Source organism: Bacillus rossius, chromosome 10, assembly GCF_032445375.1.
Source record: "Bacillus rossius redtenbacheri isolate Brsri chromosome 10, Brsri_v3, whole genome shotgun sequence".
Classification (NCBI taxonomy): Eukaryota; Metazoa; Arthropoda; class Insecta; order Phasmatodea; family Bacillidae; genus Bacillus; species Bacillus rossius.
In genome coordinates, this window is record NC_086337.1 from 9,867,496 (window position 1) to 9,890,361 (window position 22,866).

General features: G+C 36.6%; 1 protein-coding gene across 1 annotated transcript in view; it reads right to left on the reverse strand.

The window, feature by feature from the left end:
* Positions 1 to 1,263: 1,263 nt before the first annotated feature.
* Positions 1,264 to 22,866, reverse strand: part of LOC134535771 (caprin homolog) — a 190,213-nt gene continuing 168,610 nt past the window's right edge. Inside the window, exon 11 of the mRNA XM_063375016.1 lies at positions 1,264 to 2,138. Within this exon, the coding sequence (XP_063231086.1) occupies positions 2,053 to 2,138 (86 nt within the window). The 3' untranslated portion in view covers positions 1,264 to 2,052. The remainder of the gene's footprint in view (positions 2,139 to 22,866) is intronic.

The window sequence follows — 22,866 nt, forward strand, 5'->3', positions numbered from 1 at the left end:
TGGATGAGCGAAACATAGTTTAGTTGCGACTTAAATTCATGTGAAAAGTGAAGCTACAATACTGGCCCAAATTGCAGGATCTACTGGTTTTCAAAGATACAGCCATGTTTGGAAATCCAACATTAACTTGATGGTTTTTGACATCAAAATCTGGAAAGTTTCAGGACTTTCAATTGTGTATACTGAGTAAAACAACTCAAGTGCTTGCGAAGGTGAACAATTCAGTTTACGTAACTAGGCTGTTTATTAACATCATCTATCCAGAAGGACCCAGAGTATTGTTTTTGAAGTTAGCAGAATATATGAGGGTGGGTAAAAACAGAAGATATTCTAAGAACATTGACACCAATGGAATTAATTCCTAATGGTGGATGTAACATTTCTTAAAAAAAACTTTGCCATGAAACATCCCATATATTCAAAACAACGTAAACTTTTAAGATACCTGTCGGCGGTGGATGCAAATAAGTTATACACTTGTAGTTTTATAGTCAGTTATAATGAAGTCAACAACCTATAATTGCTTTGTATGATATATTTCAACTACAGGTTTTGTTGAAGTGATTTACCTGGCATAGCTATGCTTTCAGTGGAATATAAAACTAAAAACTTTTTACTGGAGTTAAATACCAGATGCGAAACTAAAAATTTTATCACGTCCCACCAGCGATATTAACAGCTAAGTTGAACAAATAATGTGAACAGTAACAGATTTGGTGTGGTAAAAAAATCGTGGCTCAATTTTCCATATAAACCAGCCTAACAAAGGTACTTGCAAAAACATTACAGACTTGATAATTTAAAATTTAGCAAGAAATTTATGTAAAAAAATTTAATTTTCAATAAATTGCATGTCAAGTTAAGGATGTAATTCAAGGCATGAGGAAACCAGACAGCCAAATTGTACTCACAAAACAAATGTAGACATCTACAACGTGCCAAGAACTATTTTTTTTCCAGATTCTTGTGACAAATATACCTGAAACATGACCTTTAATACAAACTTTATAAATGCAAAAAAAAAAAAATATGCACAGCATTAATATGAAAATAATTCATACCATCCTGTGATATCAAACAAAGTTGTAAGAAAATTGAAATGTAGCAATTGGTTGGCCAGGTATTGAATAGTGTTCTGTGAACACACGGTGACGTGAGCGCCGGGTGAGGACGGCTCATGCAACACAGGGTCACAGTGAGAGACGCAACACAGGGTCACAGTGAGAGACGCAACACAGGGTCACAGTGAGAGACAACAGCAACTTGCTGATCACAAAGTTTTATTGGAAGAATTTTGCAGCGAGCAGCTGCCTGCACTCCTGAGCCATACAAAATTGTGGATTGTGAGTTACTGAACCTTTAAAAATCACGTCTTGATTAACAATAAAATAAACAATATTAGCACACAAATTAAATGCTACATGTGATTATGTATATAATTTAAGAAAATTAATTTGGTAGGCTCACAGCACACACTGAACAAATTAGATTCAACACAGTACCTGCATAGCAAAGAATACAAAAAGTAAACCACACGTACGGGTCTCCAAGTTACGTTTTTAATACTAGTGTTCTCTTTTTTTGTATTTTATAGTAAAAACTTTTTTTAATTGATTCATCACTCTGTTGTTGCCAGTGAAAACTGCCTTCTGACACGATACAATATTTATTTCATTTTAATACTCTTGAATTCACATTTTCCTTCCCTCCCTTTAAGCCAACATTTTATAAAACTTAACTTTGAGTTCGTTCTCGAGAAAAGCGTCTTCATCATTTGAATTATTATTATTTTTCTTTATACCAAAAAAACTAGCACAAAAATCTTGGTCTTCTTACTTCTCTTCTTGTAGGCAAGCAGAAGGGTGTGAGGTAAAAATGCTGATACATCGACTTGCTGCACATATTCAACAGTCTTTCGAAAGTCAGCACTTTCTGCATATATATAATATACATATTAACCATTAAATACAGATGACAGTATTGCAACCAAACAATTACAGTACTTTTGGTGCGGGAGCAAAATATTGCTTAGTAACTGTGGTTTCCTACGGACTACTGCCTGCTGCCTCTAGCGTAGCTGCCTCCCCCTCCGCGGCCGCCTCGGGGACCCCCGCGCCCCGCGGCGCTGCCCCTCGGACCTGCAAGCACACCACACAACCATTACATGCACATCTTCAAACCACTTTACATCAACTTTTATTCCGTTTTATTACTTACATGACAGCCCCAACATAGTCTTAAGTTAGTGTATACAGTACACTCCCGATTATCCGCAAAATTAAGTGGCCACTGCGGGTAGTGAAAATCACCAATAATCCGCAAAAGAGCCGAAAATAGGAAACAAAGGAAACATTAATTTCAACTTAAAAATCTAAAAATTTATGTACAGTAAAAGTTACACTTAACAGTAAAAAAAATTTAAATTATGCTAAAATTTTAGTATTTTACTGAATAATTAACATATACAATACATTTCAGTAATGTTTTACTGTATACTGCACACAATACACTCATCAGTAGAATTCAAATTTGCTCACTTGTAATAAAATACAGATTTACATACATATGTGCTGTATTTGTTCGTAGCATGCGCGGATACTCCGCACCGCAGATCATCCGCCCACGGATAATAGGGAGTTTACTGTAGCTTTAACTTTACAAAAATTGATAAAACAGTTAAAATTTTCACATAAAAACACAAAAATCAATGTTTTGACAGATTACTTATTTAAGTAATCAAATCATAACCATTCAATTAACAAAACTCTAACTAATAGAATGAAAAATTAAATTAATAAATTACACAACACAGCTTAATGCATCTCACAACTCAACTTAATGAAACACACACAACTTTATCAACAACTCGATCAAACATTCAACTCTAATTATTTTTCCAGCCAATCAGCAGTTATTACACAGTTATGTAAGATTGTTTTGGTAGAAAAGTATTGCAAGTTCTAAATAATAAGATCTCTTAATAATTCGCTACTTTATAAGAGCTGTGATATGATTGGTCAGCAAGACTACATGACACTTGTACTCCCGGTATAGATGCATGTAGACCTACTAGCAGTGTTTCAACCGTCTGCACTCAGATTAAGGTCGCGTCAGTCCTTGGCTCACGAACAAACACAAGAAATGTAATTTGGAGTAAGTTTAGCCTTTTCTGTCTAGGCTTTGCTGGTATTTGAACCTTTGTTTTCCAATTATTTAAATTATAAGTTTTGTCTGTAAGTGTCAGCATAAGCCCGAGTTATCATTTGCATTGTCCCAAGGACATTGTGTGTTTTCTAGGCATTACCGTGGATACAAGATGATCACTGTATTCCATCAGTGAGAAGCATATTTAATTTCTATACATTAACTTATTCAGTTTTTTGACATATTCAAATCACATTTCTATGTGAAAATTTTATTCATTTTACTTCAAAATTGTGTACGGAGTCCATCCTCAATTCATGAAGTTTCCGGATACTTTCGACAACTCCAAAATTATTTAAGTGTGTTGTGTACTGTTGCAAGTGTGTTTTAGCAGGACAATCCTGTTTAGTTTGTCCGTCAGCACTCCGACCCTCAACAAACACTCACTTTCCTTCATTACACGCATTATAGTCATGTAACATACTAATGTAATAAGGACCAAAAAAATTGAATATATAATGGTAAATACATTAGTTGGACAGTTTGTTTGAAAATTGCTATGCATAAATTTAATGAGTGGAAGGGAACACTAAAACACGCTATTTTTGTTAAGGAAACACTGGCTGAAAAGACGCATGATCGCAGCGCTGGCTCTCAACGTCTGCGCCTAACTTGTCGCCTGCTTCCCACACATCCTTTTCAGCCAGTGGAGTACGACTGCCTGAATGAGTGCAAAATTCAAAATTCCCACGCTATTGTTCACGCCTGTATCTTTGCAGGGTTTAGTCTCCAGACAAACACAACTTAACAAAAATTGCTAGTTTTGGCATTCCCAACCACCCATTAAATTGCTGCGCCACAATTTACGAACATCCTGTATTATTTGCTAGTCTTTGCACGACAGGTTAACTTTTACAACATGCAAATGATATCTCTCCACATAATCTACTGCCTTGTCATGTTGCATCACAACTGGCACAACATTATTACACTTTTTGGTAGTTAACACTACAATTATCAATCACTCACTAATGCCCCAAGTAAGCTGTTATATGGTGTCACATGGTGGTAGGTCATTTGTGACTTTCTGCTATAGTCAGAGGCGAAGCGTCCATGGAAGCTGTGGAAGCGGCGCTTCCCTTCCATTAACCAGTAAACAACAATGAAAATATTTAATTTTTATATTATCTAGAAAATGTAATAAGCAACAAAAAATATTATCTAGAAAATGTAATAAGTAACAAAAAAAGTCATGGGCAGTGTAGATGCATGTCACAATCTAACCGTACGAGCAGTCCGCCCATACAAACAACGACCAGCTGCTATCTGCGCGCGCAGCTGGACTGGTGCTTCTATCTAGGAGGGATAAAAGGAACTACGAACTGGGCTTGCGGGAGTTGCCGTTGGCCTGGAAGCGGCCTCGCCTGCAGCTTCCAGTTGTGCAAAAACAGTATACGAACCACATGTGAAATATAAAGGATAAAACATTATACGTATGTTTTAACGTTAACTTATAAGTATCGCGTATCTTAAAATATGCTTAAACATTTTGTTTTGTTAAAGTGAATAGTGTTGGTCTATAAATAAACCGTAAACTTTTCTTTCAATACACGAGCTGCGATATGCATACGTAGTGTGGCGGGCTATACCGCGGGCTGGAAGCTGCGGTGAAGAAAGCTTCCACGCCAGAATAATGGCGAGTAGTGAGGTTTCTCAACCTGGATTTTCAGGTAATGCTTTTTTGTTGGACTCAGAGGAATCGTGCGTCAATAATTGTAAATGTATTATAGAAAAACTAATAAACAGTCCATTTAGTGCTTTAACATTTGAACAAAAAAATGAAATAATCCTCAGTGGCAGACCTATACCTCCGTTAGCTCTGGAGACAAAAGTAAAAGCATTTACTAGGCATTTTCATCCACGCACTTACGAACATACAACTTGGTTATGTGGCTGCAAGAAACTGATGAAACTTTTTTGTTGGCATTGCTTACTCTTTTCAAAAGAAAATTCAGTGTGGAGTACTTCCGGTTTTTGCGATTTAAATAATCTTCAGAAAGCAGAAAAACGGCACAAATTATCCCACAGCCACATTATGTGTTTGAAAGAACTCAAAAAGTTCGGTAAAACACGTATTGAATTTGCGGTAAGCAGTCAGTATCGGCTAGGCATTGAGATGCATAATGAGAAAGTGCGGAAAAACAGACGGATCGTGAGCCATCTGATAAGAGCAACTTGTTTTTGGCTAAACAAGAACTGGCTTTTCGTGGTCACGATGAGTCTACTTTGTCACTTAACAAGGGTAATTATATAGAATTTCTTAATGAATTGGCTGAATATGACAATGAGCTCAAAGCTCACCTTGAGAACTCAACAGTTTTCACAGGTTTATCGAGTGACATCCAGAATGATATTCTGTTTTCTCTGTCCGACTTACTGATACGTAAAGTAAAAAAAAGAAATATCGGAGTCACCTTTTGTGGCACTGATTTTGGATCAGACAACCGACATAGCAGTCAAATCTCAATTATCCTCAGTACTACGCTATGTTACAAGAAATGGGGATGTTGAGGAAAGATTTTTAAAGTTCGTGGATGTCAGTGATGATAGAACAGCTAATGGACTTTACCAACATGCCATAGAAATTTTAGAAGACTTTAAATGTGTCGATAAATTAGTAGCGCAGACATATTATGGAGCTGCAGTGATGGCTGGAGAGCATGGTGGACTGCAAACAAAACTTAAAGCAGTCTGTGATCAAGCTATTTTTGTTCACTGTTACGCCCACAAGTTAAATCTTGTTCTTTCACAGTCTGTAAGTTACATCAAACAGTGCAAGGTATTTTTCATCTCTCTAACAGCGTTTGGCAGTTTTTTTGGAAAATCAACGAAGAGGATGCAGGCTCTAGATGCAGAGGTGAAAAAGAGGTTTCCTGCGCTTGCTCCAACTCGCTGGAATTACAATAGTAAGCTTGTAGAAACTGTGAACGAACACAAGGAAAATATAGCAGATCTTCTAAGAGCTATGATAGAAAATGCTGACAAGTGGGATTCCGAAACATTATGTTCTGCCCGTGGTCTTTTATCACATTTGAATGATTTCGATTTTAATTTCTTTCTTGTCATATTTTCGTACATTTTCCCGCATTCTGATTCAATTTTCCAAATACTTCAAGCTAAAATCAGTGACATAAATTTCTGTATGAAGAAGATTGAAAACTTTAAAACCTTTCTAAACGATTTAAGAAATGATTTTGACCAAATGTGGGGAAATGTTTGCTCAGAGTGTGAAAATACTCTCCCAACAGCAAAACGCGCTCGTGTAGATTTTTCCTCAGGTGAGGATAAAAAAGTTATTTACAGAAGACTTTTTTTTCCAAATTGTGGATGCCATTATTGTGCATGTAAATCAAAGATTTTCAGAAGTACCCAAGCTAAAATTCGTAAGCTTGTTGGATAGCAAACTTTTCCTTCAGCATGCACTAAACTTCCCTGAAGAAGCTTTCGTATCTCTAAAGAAAAACTACGGGAAATTCTTTGATTTACCAAGCTTAAGAAGTGAGTTGTACGTTTTATTCACGGACAGTGACATGCACAAATGTACTGTGTCAGATTTCCAATTGTATTTGGTAGCATCCGAACTAAGTGACGTATTTCCAGAAACACTAAAACTGTCAAAGCTTATCTTGACAATGCCAGCTACAAATGCTTCAGCTGAAAGATCATTCTCAGCTTTGAAGCGAATTAAAGACTACTTGCGGAACAGCCAGCGTCAGGAAAGATTGTCTGCCCTTGCACTACTCAGCATTGACAAAAAACTGCTGCAGAAACTACGTCGTGGATCATCTTTCAATGATGATGTGATCGATATCTTCGCAACTAAAAACCGCAGAATTGAGGTGAAATATAAAATTTAAGGTAAGAAGTACATTTTTATGAGGTTCTTCTCTTTATTTAAGTACTTACTTTGCCATGTGTTGTCTGTTTATATATTTTGTACCAGATATTGATGATACTACACTCCCAATTAGTATATAAATAATGTAGAGTAGGTATTTTATTATCAGAATAATGTAAGTCAAACATTATTATTTTTCAAAAATAATTTATAATTTTTAAAAAATGTCAATTTTTCTACCCGTGGAATAGTCAATGTTCAGTTAAGAAAACTACATAAATAGCACCCTTTTGTACCTTGGAATCCATATTTTTCCGGGGGAGGGCCCCCGGACCCCTCCCCCCCCTCGCGGACATGTTTTGGGGTGAACGGAGTTGTTGCTTCCCCTCATGTAAACCTCACGCCTCTCCACTGGCTATAGTCCATGTTGTAGACATTTATTCACTAGTCCAAGCATCAAAAATAGTCCCTTTTCAATTGTTCAAACAAATTTACTACTGTTTCACAAAAAGTAGTGAAATAAATTTAATTACTTGTTTTATGCTTAAAATGCTCAGTGAAGTTCTTTTTTTAAATGCTTAAATTTTTTTTACACCATTGTTTTTTGTTTTGAGTTTTAAGCATTAAATGTTGTAACGTTAAAGACATTGCCTTCTCCAGTTTTTACAATAAATTTGAAAATATTAAATATTATGTTTTTTTTTCAGTAATGCAAAAGATCAGTTTCAAGGTCATTGTGACCTAGTTTTCGTACTTGTATTTTATTATTTGTTATATTCTTGTAATTAGTTTTAATATTTAAGGAATTTATTCTGAAGGCCTTTCAACTATAATTTTATTGATTTTCAGTTTGTTGGTATGGGTATTAATTAAGAAAGTGTGAATTTCAGGATTTTATTGCATTAAAATGTTCTTTTTATAATAATAATTTTACGTATATGTTTTATAGTAGTTTTAAGACTGTGAATATTGTATATTGAAAGAGAGGGACAGACATTAGGCCAGACCGTGGGAATATCTTAAAAAGAGACAGAAGGTGTGGGAGAAGAACAGACACATGTCACAGAACTGGGGAAAGGCCCGCGGGGCGGGGAATCATTTAATTGTAATTATACGAGTTAATGTTGTAGCCAATAGTATGGCAGTATGTCGGGGTTAAGTCCCCAGCTAAGTGAAATTTTCCAAGTGTTTTGTGATGTGCTGTGTTTGTCAGTCATTGTTAAAGTACTATGCCAAGAGGTCGTGTGGGTGCAGCAGCTCATAAGTATGTATAATGTTATGAGCTGTTAAGAAGGGACAACTTCATATCTGGGTGTTAAAGCAGTGCCGCAATAAAGTTTTCAACAAGTGGTTTTAACAATTTTTGAAGTTTTTAATAGAATTTGGAAACCCCAGACGTGCGGCATAAGCCCGGGTGGTCCGCTGGCCCACCAGCATTTATTTTCCTGTGTATCTGCGTACTTAGACAACGGAGTTGCTAAGGACTTTATTTTGTGAAGGCACAGAGTGAGTGTGAGTGTGAAAGTGAGTGTTTTCTGCCAGATTTTATGTGTTCTGAACCTGTAATAAGTTTGTCGTCTAGTTTATTAAAAGTGAAAATTAATTTTGGATGTTTTTATTTTGCAATTATCACTAACAGTTAAAAGTCAGTTAACAGTCATATCCAGAATTTTACACCCCACTACTTGCAAGTCATCAGGATAATTATTTTTTTTTGTTTGTGCAAGGAACAGTCGTCATCTTAGCTGGGCATGATTGTGACTTGTCACAACGTGTAGTCACGGATTCGGGACGACTGAATTGCGCCCCATTGGAAAGGGAGCCTTTCAGGTTTTTTCAAGCACTCACACAATTATTTAAATCCTGATAGGCTGCCTTTCCAAAAAGAGTTATTAACTGAATTTTAAACCGAAAAGAATCCTGAAAATGCCCCATTGGAAAGGGTGCCTTTCAAGTTTTTCTACATAAGCAAAAGAATTTGTAAAATCCTGATAGGCTGCCTTTCCAGAACGTGTTACAGACTTCCCTTTAAGACAAAAATTATCCTGAAATATGCCCCATTGGAAAGGGTGCCTTTCATGATTTTCTTCATATGCAAAACAATTTACAAAATTATGATAGGCTGCCTTTCCAGGGCTTGATTTTTGCTTTGTTGTTTGCGGGAAAATATCCTGAATTGTGCCCCATTGGAAATGGTGCCTTTCAGAAATTTTTAGTCTTCGTTAGATCATTGTATGCACTGAATTTTGCCCCATCGGAAAGGCCGCCTTTCAGGTATTTTCCTTGTGCGCATACAGTTCGTAAAAACCTGATGGGTTGCCTTTCCAGAGTTGGCTGTTCGCTTTGTTTTAAGCGAAAGAAAACCCTGAATTGTGCCCCATTGGAAAAGCCGCCTTTCAGGTTTTATCCTTGTACGCATACAATTCGTAAAATCCTGATGGGCTGCCTTTCCAGAGTTGGCTGTTCGCTTTGTTTTAAGCGAAAGAAAACCCTGAATTGTGCCCCATTGGAAAAGCTGCCTTTCAGGTTTTTTCCTTGTACGCATACAATTCGTAAAATCCTGATGGGCTGCCTTTCCAGATTTGGCTGTTCACTTTGTTTTAAGCGAAAGAAAACCCCGAATTATGCCCCATCGGAAAGGCCGCCTTTCAAGTTTTTTCCTAGTGCACATACAGTTCGTAAAAACCTGATGGGCTGCCTTTCCAGAGTTGGCTGTTCGCTTTGTTTTAAGCGAAAGAAAACCCTGAATTGTGCCCCATTGGAAAAGCCGCCTTTCAGGTTTTTTCCTTGTACGCATACAATTCGTAAAATCCTGATGGGCTGCCTTTCCAGATTTGGCTGTTCACTTTGTTTTAAGTGAAAGAAAACCCCGAATTGTGCCCCATCAGAAAGGCCGCCTTTCGGGTTTTTTCCTTGTGCGCATACAGTTCGTAAAATCCTGATGGGCTGCCTTTCCAGAGTTGGCTGTTCACTTTGTTTTAAGCGAAAGAAAACCCTGAATTGTGCCCCATTGGAAAAGCCGCCTTTCAGGTTTTTTCCTTGTACGCATACAATTCGTAAAATCCTGATGGGCTGCCTTTCCAGATTTGGCTGTTCACCATGTTTTAAGTGAAAGAAAACCCCGAATTGTGCCCCATTGGAAAGGCCGCCTTTCGGGTTTTTTCCTTGTGCGCATACAGTTCGTAAAATCCTGATGGGCTGCCTTTCCAGAGTTGGCTGTTCGCTTTGTTTTAAGCGAAAGAAAACTCTGAATTGTGCCCCATCGGAAAGGCCGCCTTTCAGGTTTTTTCCTAGTACGCATACAGTTCGTAAAATCCTGATGGGCTGCCTTTCCAGAGTTGGCTGCTCGCTTTGTTTTAATCGAAAGAAAACCCTGAATTGTGCCCCATAGGAAAGGCCGCCTTTCAGGTTTTTTCCTTGTACGCATACAGTACGTAAAATCCTGATGGGCTGCCTTTCCAGAGTTGGCTGTTCGCTTTGTTTGAAGCGAAAGAAAACCCTGAATTGTGCCCCATCGGAAAGGCCACCTTTCCAGAGTTGGCTGTTCACTTTGTTTTAAGCGAAAGAAAACCCTGAATTGTGCCCCATTGGAAAAGCCGCCTTTCAGGTTTTTTCCTTGTACGCATACAATTCGTAAAATCCTGATGGGCTGCCTTTCCAGATTTGGCTGTTCACTTTGTTTTAAGCGAAAGAAAACCCCGAATTGTGCCACATCGGAAAGGCCGCCTTTCAGGTTTTTTCCTAGTGCGCATACAGTTCGTAAAAACCTGATGGGCTGCCTTTCCAGAGTTGGCTGTTCGCTTTGTTTTAAGCGAAAGAAAACCCTGAATTGTGCCCCATTGGAAAAGCCGCCTTTCAGGTTTTTTCCTTGTACGCATACAATTCGTAAAATCCTGATGGGCTGCCTTTCCAGATTTGGCTGTTCACCATGTTTTAAGTGAAAGAAAACCCCGAATTGTGCCCCATTGGAAAGGCCGCCTTTCGGGTTTTTTCCTTGTGCGCATACAGTTCGTAAAATCCTGATGGGCTGCCTTTCCAGAGTTGGCTGTTCGCTTTGTTTTAAGCGAAAGAAAACTCTGAATTGTGCCCCATCGGAAAGGCCGCCTTTCAGGTTTTTTCCTAGTACGCATACAGTTCGTAAAATCCTGATGGGCTGCCTTTCCAGAGTTGGCTGTTCGCTTTGTTTGAAGCGAAAGAAAACCCTGAATTGTGCCCCATCGGAAAGGCCACCTTTCAGGTTTTTTTCTTGTACGCAATCAGTTCGTAAAATCCTGATGGGCTATTCAGACAGTTTATACTCTTTATTTTATTCCAAGACAATTTTGAATTGTCCCCTATTGTTGAATGATCGGCGCAGATAAAACCATTTTACACACAAAATGCAATCAATGTAGGCTATGTCTATACAAATTATTATTCAACTTGTGGTGTACGACAAAACGAACAATTTTAGTTTCCTTGTAATATTTTTTTAAGCACTAGCAGCAATACCCGGCGTTGCTCGGGTTAATAAACATCGCATGTTTAATGGTATAAAAAATATATAAGGATACGTTTTTTAACATAGATATTATAGATTTCTATTTTCGATATTGAGAGACTTATTCGACCATTTAACATGCGGTATATATAGAGTATATCTAGTAGAGTAAACTAATTAACGAATTAAAATAATTTTAAGAAAAAGTATAGTAAATGAAAAATTCATGTTTTATTTACATATTTACTTATTATATGATTCATATAGCCTACATATTACATGTTACATTATATATTTACATTTATTATTTTAGTATTATTTTTTGTTTTGAATTTTTTTTACAACCCTTGCTTATACACTACATTTATAAATTTCGAGGTGATCCTACTCGTGAACATGCGACGTATAATTGGCCGTGTGCAAAGCATGGTGTAAGCAAACTTCACCGGGAACTGTAAGCATTTAAAAGTAAAGGGCAATCCATTTGATGTTAAAGGTATCCGTGGTATAAATACTATCTTTCCGTTTTCTTAACCAGTCATTATACTGGCTTCGATGACATTATTTTGTAGCTGTTTGATGCAGTCTCTCGTACCATTACACAGTTTCGGCGAGTTCAGATTTCGCAATAAAATAACTGGTTAACCAATTTTTAATTTAAGACAGTGTAATGGCATTCCTGGAACAATTAATGAATTTAAAATTTCAGTAGGAAATTGATACTTTCTAGCTCATCAATTGACATGTAAATTTTCGGAATAATTTCCTGGATGATGTTGTTGATGTCGTTGACAATGTCGTTCTTCGTGGCTAGAATAATTTGGTCGCTTAACCATTCTGAATTGGTATAATTTCCAACAATATTTGGATATACTTCATTAATAAGTTGTTCAGGTGTTTCAACAACATTAATAACTCATTAGTTAATGTTATTTGGCCAGTATTTTCGTCTATTGGATAGGTGCCTTCTCCTATTTATAAAAGTTTTCAGAAAATTCTTGTGCCTTTTCATCTCCTGAAATGTGCGCCCTCATGTTCGTTGTTAATTTGATTATTTTTGCGTGTTCCCATATGGACAACTTATTTAAGCAAGCATTAATTTCATCTGCCGGCGTCAATTTGGGAATAACAGGAAGCGTTTGACGAAAATCACCTGATAGTATTAACAACACACCTCCCATTATATTCGTGTTGTCGCGTAAATCTTTAAGTGTTCTATTGAGTGCTTCTAGTGATTTTCTATGGGCCATTGTGCTTTCGTCCCATATAATGGCTTTGCACTGTTAGTCCAGGCATTTTATGAGAAAAACGGGTCGATTTATGGACAAATTGCAAGAAAAGGGTTTATTATATCAAAATTTGCAGAACAATTCGTAGAAAAAAATATTCAAAATCCACTTTATTTTGGTAAAGTTTTTTCCGGGATCTGTCCCGGAAAAATGCGGGATAAATTAATAACTGGAAAACGTGCATTCTACGAAGAAAGGTATAAACAATAAAGTTAAAGCGAGCCAAATTTACCATAACATATCAAAAATGTACAAAAATCTACTAATAACTACTATTTTGTTTTCTGGAATTTGTCCCGGAAAAACCTAAAATATTGAAATCAATTGAAAATGGCGCATTTTACAGCAAAATGTTTCAGGACAAAGTTAAAGTACACAACAATTTCATAATATATTACAAATTCACAAAAATCAACACAAAATAGGTTTTTGGTTTTCCAGAAAATTTCCTGAAAAAAAAAAAAAAAGACAAAACGAAAACGTTGTATCGTACGTTAAAGAAAGTCGTGACTAAAATTAAAGACATTTTTTTGTATTAAATATAATTTCAATTCACCAAAATCTACTCATATATATATATATAAATTTATATATTTACATATGTATATAGTTTTTTTATGACTCGTCCTGGAAAATCTTTAAAAATTCAATAAAACGAAAACGGAACATCGTATTGAAAAAGTTTCGGTGGGACAAACAGAAGCACGCAAGATTTCCTATACTAGATCCTTAATTCACTGAAATCTGGTAAATAGATTTTATTTTGCGATCGGCCACGGAAAAAGTATTGAATATGTATGCTAAATAACAGAAAGCATTGTATCCCATGTCAAATTATGTCAGATCCGAACTATATTCATTTTCCATAATATATTTTAAAGTCACTTAAATTATATTCCTTTTTCAGTTAGTGATGTGTTAAAACATTTTTGAAATCTACCAAAATTATTTTCCAGAAGAAAAAAAACAGACTCATTTCAACTGCTTATCGTTTGAAAGAAAAATTCGACACGTCCATTCTTACAAAACAGACCATACAATTAAATTTACACAAGATTTCCAGTGACCTGTTTCGAGAAGAAATAGAAAAATATACACACATTGGGATGCACTCTGCAACACACAATACTAAATAAACATGCATGGATAAGTAGGAACACCCTACCTTAAAAGCCGTCACAGTAATTGCATTCCTCGGTAGGTAATTCACGCCAGTTTTTACAGATTGATCCATGACAATTTCCATAAACCGAAGAACATGAGATGCTGTGTTTCCTACAACTGCAGTTGGATGCACCGCAACCATCTTCCTTGCAAGTGCACCTGATTACCTTCAAAATGCATTCCGGAGTTTGGCTTGTCTGTCGAAATTGGCAAGAGAAGGTGGCCACATTTTGTCCATCCCCATTCTTCTGGATTCATCTTAATTCTCTTCCATTCTTGTATCTGATAGAAAACCCTTAAGAAATGGAAACGAGCTGAAGCAATAAATGGAGGTAACTGTTCTGGTTGTACACATTTGGAACTAGTACCCTAGCTGCTCTCTCACTAAACACTTTAGAACGCAAAGTGTCGAGTGTGGCACATCTCGACCCATTGTACAGGCGTACTAGCAGCTGTTCTCCCGATTTTACAATGTCTTCTTTTGACACACTGGGAATACTATCTGAAAATAACTTCGCAAGTTGACTGAAGGCACTGTCATTCTGGATCAGATCCATTATTTTCCCTTTTCCTCTACCATAGATGTGTGATGTTGTGTCACAACCCATGAATGCATGGCAGAAAAGAATATTACTACAAATTTCATCACCGAGCTTCAGCTTTAGCTCCTTAATGTGAAATGTTTTTAAGCCTCCTAGGTGAACATAACAACTTAATAAAAAAATAATTTTTTTTATCCTCCAGAATTTTACTATAGTTACGTTGATGGAACTGATAGTACGCGATTACACTGGTAAAACAAGTTAACAATAGTTTACTCTTTTGAAAAGCCTCTGGGAAATGATCCGTCCTAAAAGTTTTATTACATAGTTTTCTCCCACCTTATTGTCCGACGCGTCCGTTTAGTTTTCCTGCGAAGCGTTGCAGAACGTTGCGGCCGTTGCAGCTGATGGAGACGTCATCCTCTTCGTCACCCCAATCTGACCACCACCATGGATGGACGGCGCCAGCGCAGCCCAATCGGCAGCAACTCGTTCTGCTACAATATTCATAGCCGGGTCACTGAAGAGCCGATCACCCCTTTGCAGGCTTCCTTGTCGAACGGTTACGTTTCTGCTGCCCGAGGGACCCTCGATTGCTGTCCCCTCCAAGTCTCTTAGCCCTTCACTGTGTGCTCGCCGAGACTTCCAGCACGTCGCGTAACGTCTACCGCCTGACCACTCGGTCTCTCCTCTGCCACCTTAACAGTCCTCGCCGCCCACCACCGCTAGTGGCGCTGCCATCGCCTTGCGCATGCGCGACTACCAACCTCCGTGTAACTTGAGCCCACCTGACGTCACAGCGGCGCGGCCGTTTAAAACGTATTAACCGTTTTATTTTCTTCTGCCTTTGTTCACTTTTTAAACACAAGCAGTTATGTGATTGTGGATCAAAGTAGTAGAGTAAAAGGACAAGTAAATCTGTGTATGTTCCTATAACTGTTGTCAACTGTTCTTTTGCACATTTTAGAGCTTCTTGGACAATGTAAATATCTGCATCACCTGGTGCTTTGACAACAGGACATTCTGCTTCGCGTAAATGTATTGCTAATAACCTTAAAAATTGTCCTTTATTTCGCTCGTTCAAAAGAAACATATCTTTACGGAGTGATAGTTGCATTTCTCCTGTGAATTCAACTACAGGTGATGCATTACCTCTTGTTCTTCTCATATGTGCTGAGTCTTAAGTACTGTGAATTTTCCCATATCCATCAAATACAGTAGTTGCTAATCCATAATTGTGATAAAGGTCAATTATATAATGCAATTTTTTTGCCTTTAATTTAATTCACGATTCATTTTGAAGTACGGTGAATGGTTTCCGTTTTTTTATATAACTTTTTTTCCGGGGCATCTCCTGGAAAACAAAAAAAAAAACAATTAAATGTTGATCGGTGTGAAATTCTAATATATTATGAAAAACATTATTTACGTTATCTTTTTCTTAAACCATTATGCTGTAAAGTGCACAATTTTCGATTTATTTCATTTTTAATACATTTTTCCGGGAATAATCCCGGAAAACGAAGCAGAATTTATAAGCGGATTTGCTTTAACTTTGGATATGTTATTGAAAAGTTAATGTTCTTTAATTTTTGTCTCTACAGGGTTTGTCGTCAGATGCACCGTTTGAGTTTTTTTTTTTTCTTTTTCCCCACGTTTTTCCGTGACAAAACCCGGGAAAAAAGGTACCAAAAGATAGTGGATTTCGGTGGATTTTGGATATGTTATTCTACCAATTTTTCTGCGAATTTTTATGTAAAAAAAAAACATTTTCTTGCAATTTGTCCATGTTTTATTCATATCTTTCCTGGACTATGTTTCAATATTTGTCCACGTGCTGATGATTTTGTGATGTCACATACCGGAAATTCATAGTCAGCTACATTTAATGGTAATTTCAAACCAGAATGCGCTGTTCGTCCACCATCCATGAGTGTAGCCGCTATACCCAATGATGCTAGGGCGAGAACAATTTCTTTATTTGCACGGATTTCAGCTAGGATTAAATTGATCAAAAATGTTTTCCCGTTGCCGCCAGGTGTCTCTAAAAATATTGTGCCACCTTGCTGTTTTCTATAATAATCCATATTATATCATATGCCTATTTTTGACTCTAAATTAATAAGAGTTTGTTGTGTTGTATGTAAAGCTTCAAATCGTCGATATTATAATTTGTTTCTTTTAAAAATTCACTGTTCATAGCATCCAAATGACTTCGTTTAGGAGATTGAACACCTAGTTGTACTAACGTTTGGTTAGATATTGTTTAACATTTATCTTCCATCAATATCAAAGCTTTGTTAAAAATTTCTTCATTGAAATCAATTTCTAAGTCCGGTTTTTTTTGTCGTAGTTCAGCCAAGATTTCATTGCTCATATATTCTCGATATTTAAGCAATAGTCAATTTGGATTAGAAGGATTAGATGTAGTTAATATAATTGCAAATAGCTCACAAATTTTTTTTCGCTGTTGCAATTTGGACTACTTCGTTCATAGCTAACTCCCAATGATTATCGTTTTCTAGTAGACCTAACCTTTGATATTCCTCTCGATATGTTTCACAAATGTAACCATTGATAGTTTTTAGGTCTTCAAATCACGTTGGGCCACGAATAGTGTGTAGTAATAAACGTAGACAGAAACATTCAGCGTTTTTTGGATGCACTGTGTAGACTCGTCCTATTGTGTTACTCTTGAATACTCCATCGTGTCCTTCTACTGGCATTCCACGTTTTCGAGAATTAAATTGTTTACTTGTTGTATTCCATGTATAATAACTTGGTACTTCTGAATAAAGTAAAGTCTTAGCAAATGGATCTTTCTGGCATAATTGGAAAAATGCTGTTAAAGTTGTTTGTGTTGGTGGTTCTGTCGCAACATTTTGTGCCGTTTCTGTAGCGAAAAACATTTGTTGTCCATTTTATAAGTGGACGGATAAATAGAGAACCGGCGGATCTCGATCGTGAATGTAAAAACTTAAAATTCGCCAAATCGCTTCGTTGGTATTCATGTAACGACCTATTTGATACTGTATTAGGTATCTCATCATGTTGGTTTTCTTTGGTTACCGTAAAAACAGCCATATCACTGCCTTTATTAATATATTTGCACACATATTTTAATCTTTTTGACAGAACTACAGTATTCAACATTGATATGGGCATTAAACATTTTGGATAAAAGTGGATTGTATGGAACTGCCCATTGATTGTTAATTTGAATTTCTTCATTGCCTCGTACTTTAATTTTAGCTGTAAATCCGCCTTGTTCTGGTGGTCGACGTCTGTATTTCGGATATCCGTCTTCGCCAGTGACTGTTTCGTTCAAAAGTGGCTTCGGATAACGTTTCGTACATTTTTCATCTTTCATGCACGGAGATCTTCTATTTAGTTCACCACATGGGCCATGAACCATGTTTTTCACTATTATGTTATAAAGATCAGGATCTTCTTCCGGGTTTGGAAACTCAGCCTTGATGATATAATCTATGTATTTGATTCGGTTGAATTCTATTTTGAACCAAATTAAGTTGTGAGAATGTGGCAATCCTCATTTCTGCCATTCAATTGAAAACATGCAGCAGGTAACAGCACCAAATATTTGATTTTTTACGATGGCGTCAATAAATTTAATTTGTTTTTGACGAAAAACTCGGGCAACAATATCATGTCGATCACTGGCCGCCTTTCCATATTGTAATTCGTCTTTTTTTTTTTCCCCACTCATGAATAATTACATGTAAATGTTATAAATAAATCTGGTCGCCGTGTTTTCTGACAAAGTTATCGCATCTTGAGCTTATTCATGCATGTGACGTGGACTTACAGTAAACGTAGATGGTAAGATGACCAATTTTCCCATGTTATCGACGTTTCCATCATTCATCATAGCATCTTTCAAATGAATGTAGCCTATTCATCCGAACGCAACTTTCGTTGATTATGGCGAATAAATTCTAATCTTTCCATCTCAATTTTAGATACATATCTACAATAAACTGCTGAAATAATTGCGGACAATGTAAAATATGATTATATTCGCCATTTCTCGTCATAATTTGATAAGCATAAAATTGCATAGCCGATACTTTTTTGTTAGTTTCGACATTTGTAGCTGGATCGATTTGTTGAATATTAAAGTGATAACCATCCTTACCTTGCCAAAAAATTAGCGGATACTGTAGTGCATCATAACTACGATGTGTTTCAGCAAAACGTTGCAATTGATTACTTCGGCGTTGGATAATAATATCACGACGACTATATTCGTTATCAACAATTACTACAGCAACTTCGTTCGTTTGAGATGCATTGAACCTTCGTTCATGTTGACCGGCTGGTCGTTTATCTGCACGAATGACAATCTTATAATTGTCTGCAACCATTTGGTCTAAAGAAGTTTTAAACATATTGATTAGGTGATTATGATTATGAAGTAGACGTTGTAATTTTTTAATAACGTCTCGTTGTAGTCCCTGAATGTGAGAGCAAATTTCAAGGTCTTCATCACCAATAAAGTATACTTGAAGAAACTTTGGAGTCTCATTAGACATTGGCATGAGTGACCCTACTCTGTGATAAATTTGACCTTGAACCTTGAAAACTGGACTGAAATTTTCTTCCTGGCATATTAAAGTACAGTAAGTCCTCGGTTTACGTCGGGGTTACGTTCCTGAAAACCGCGACGTAAATAGAAATGACGCAAAATGAGCCAAGTTTCATTCCACCGGCCGGCCACGGCCCAAGGTCGGCCGGAAGCGCTGGCATACAGACGTGACAACGGGCACTTTTATCAGCAAATTACAACCGACAGCGTGGGAAACAAGTCCAACTAGTACTTCTCAGCTTTATAGAATGGTTATTTAACCAGCTGCTTTATTACCTTTATTGATTGAAATATAAAAACAGATATATAGTCGTTTGGAAGACATCTTATGAAGAAAAAATCATAAATTGCAGTGAGCTGATACTGTAGGCCTACTACAAACGCATTTAATCACGATAAAGTTAACAACGGCACGTTTAAAACTCCGGCCAACTCAATGATATCATAGCGACTGAAGTGTAGAGCTGTAGAAAACCGTATGTATTCGTTACTGAGTAACGGGTGCGGCATCTAGTAACGAGTAACGAAACGTTACACACGAATGCATTTCGTTACTCGCATTTTTCGTATGTTTTACGCATGCGCGCGCTTATTTGTTACAAAGAACGATGTTTGTTTGTTAAGAAAAGTATAATTTGGAAATTCGTCATCCAAGTTTTTTACTGTTTATTAAAGGTATTGTGTGTGTAGACAAAGTTTGAGATTGGAACAGAAACAACGTAAGAAAGTATTTTTTACAAATTATAAATATGTATGTTTTTGTTTTTTATTATCGCGTACTTTCACGTTTTTTGTTCTTATCGTAAAAGAGATATTATAATAAAGCTGCTCTAATGAGATTTTATTGTTTCTTGGTTAACAAAAGCTGTTAATTATCAAATACTTTTAATTGTTTATATTCGATTTATTATTATTTACGCGACGTCTAACTGTACGCGTACGAAATACGACTCGATTCGTTGCTGTTACATAACATAGCATGTTATGCGGTATCAGAAGTAACGAGTAACGATACGAAAGTAACGAGTACTAATTGTTATAGTAACGAATACATACGGGTACACTTTTTTTAGTTACTTTTACACCTCTACTGAAGTGCCAAGGAGTTGGACGAAAAGGGGTAGGAGAAAATGCTGTGTCGTTGCGGGAAGTAGATAACACTTCTACGTGCGAGATACGTGGGTGGCCGAGCGGGCGGGCTGGTAGTATTGCATCACCGCGCGGAGAGCAGCGGAGAGCAGGAAGCGTCCCTCATGATGTATGATAAGATAAGGCGGTGAACGTGTAGCTTACGCTACATAGCATAAATTAACTACCGAAGGAAACAAAGAATTATAAACGAATTATATACGGTGTTTTGGTTAAAATAAAGATTTACGGTCATTGTAAACTACGTTATTGTGAATTGGCGACAACTTAAATTGAAACATGAGTACTCAAACATTAGCGACGTTAATCCGAAACGACGTAAATCGGTACGACGTAAATAGAGGACTTACTGTAGCTCCAAATGAAGTCATTTGAAAACAACAGTTGTACCAACGTATAATTTGTAGAAAATGATTGGAATCTGGTGATTCTCCATTAATATATGCGAGTAATTCTGGTGGTGGTACATTTAATGCTGGTAAATTGACTTAACCATTTGAGCAGCACATACCAGCAGTTTCTCCCTTGAATTTCCGTGCATGGCAATACTCGCATATCGTATCCATTTTTCCTATGACAATATTTGATGGTCACAATATTTTTTTTGGCAATCATAATGGAATGCCTGAAGTTCTAAACTCTCATGTGTAGCAGCTTGTTGTTGGCGTAGAGTGACCATTGTTGCTTTACTTTTTCTCTTTTCCAATTCACGTTGGTCAGCAGACTGACGATTTCGAATCGATTTGACTCGGGATCGGGTTTCTTCGTTAGTGCGTGTTCTTTCTTCTTCGGTTTGATTTTCTCTAAGTCTTTTCACTCCTTGACGAATATTTGAAAGCTGTTTTTCCCTTTGTTCTTCTGTTTCATTTTGACGTGTTACTTTTCTTCTTTGTGAATCCACTTCAGATTTTGTAAATACTTTTTTCCGCTTTGGCATTTTAATTTTGCACATATATAAAAACGATGTAATAAAGTTACACAAAATAAATCTCTTGATTGTTACAATGATAACACTGACAAAAAGTCACTGCATTTCGGTTTATATACCATTAGAGACCGAAATTTCTAGTATTAGAACAGTCCAGACCATTCAGATAGTTTGTTCTTTTTCACTTGTGAAAATCACTTGAATTTTTTTCTGTAACTGTTTACTCTTGATTACAATTGATATTCACTCGACTGCAAACAATTGAATTGACAAAAAGTCACTGAATTTCGGTTTATATACCATCAGACACCAAAATTTCCAGTACCAGATCACTCTAGAATATTTAGATGTACATCACTTCGATTTTGTTCTTTTAGATCAATAATAACACTCGTACACATTTTGGACCTTTCCATATCAATCCAAAATTTTTTAGAACTTTCTCAAACATTTTAAATTGCTTATAATAAATTGCACTCATTTTAGAATTTTCTGGATCATTCAAGAAATTTCTAGAACTTTCTCGAACATTTGAAATCGCTTATAATAAATTGCACTCATTTTAGAATTTTCTAGAACTTTCTCGAACATTCTAAATTGAACATAATAAATTGCAATCTTTTGGAACTTTCCAGATCATTCAGGAAATTTCTAGAACGTTCTCGAACATTCTAACTCGATAATAACAGTTTTGTACATTTTGTAACTTTCTAGTTGAAGCCAGAAATTTGTAGAACTTTCTCAAACATTCTATATCGATTATAATAGTTTGCACTCATTCTAGAATTTTGTAGATGGTTCCAGATATTTCTAGAACTTTCTAGAACATTCCAGATCAATTATAACCGTTTTACACATTTTGGAACTTTCTAGACCATTCAAGAAATTTTGAGATCTTTTCAGAAGTACTCATGCATTAGAAAAGAACAGAAATATATGTTTTAACATTTTCGCCACCCACAACCACCCACCGCGACCAAACTCCCTTACTACCACCTGGAGACCAAGGGGTATTTACCACCCCCACGGGAAGTTGATTGGGGTTGGTGGTGATTGAGAAAACTGTGTATTTACGTACTAACAAAACATTTTATATATATTAGATTAGATTAGATATAGATTAGATTAGCTGCCCGGCTGCGGCTTTGCCCGCGTGGAATAATGTAATCCAAACAGTAACTCTGTTTAAAATATTGGTTACTGGTTATACTTACGTTCTTTGTATGTCATATATGTGTTAATATGTTTTAAACAAAACATTTACGCTGCAATCAGTCCCTCCAAAACTATCAGCCATCCAAATTTGTGGCAATGTGAGCAATACTTATTCAAATTCTATTCGTATTCTAGCTGACCAGACAGACGTCCTGTCCTTAGAATTTTTCCAATATTACTTATCTACGAACCTACTCTGACATAGCTACCCACCACCTACCTCCCTACCTTGAAAGACTGACTGATTATTCGCATATCTGTTAGTGGTAACAGCGCACCTAGTACATTAGCACGTGAGGCAGCTCGATCAATCGCGCAAAGTTTTCTTTTGATAAATTTTCTAATTTTCCACGCAACTTCATAAGAACCTTCTCCTGACAATAACAAACAACAAAAAAAAGGAAGTAGCGAAATCGGTCCAGCCGTTCACTCGTGCTACCGTGACCAAAGG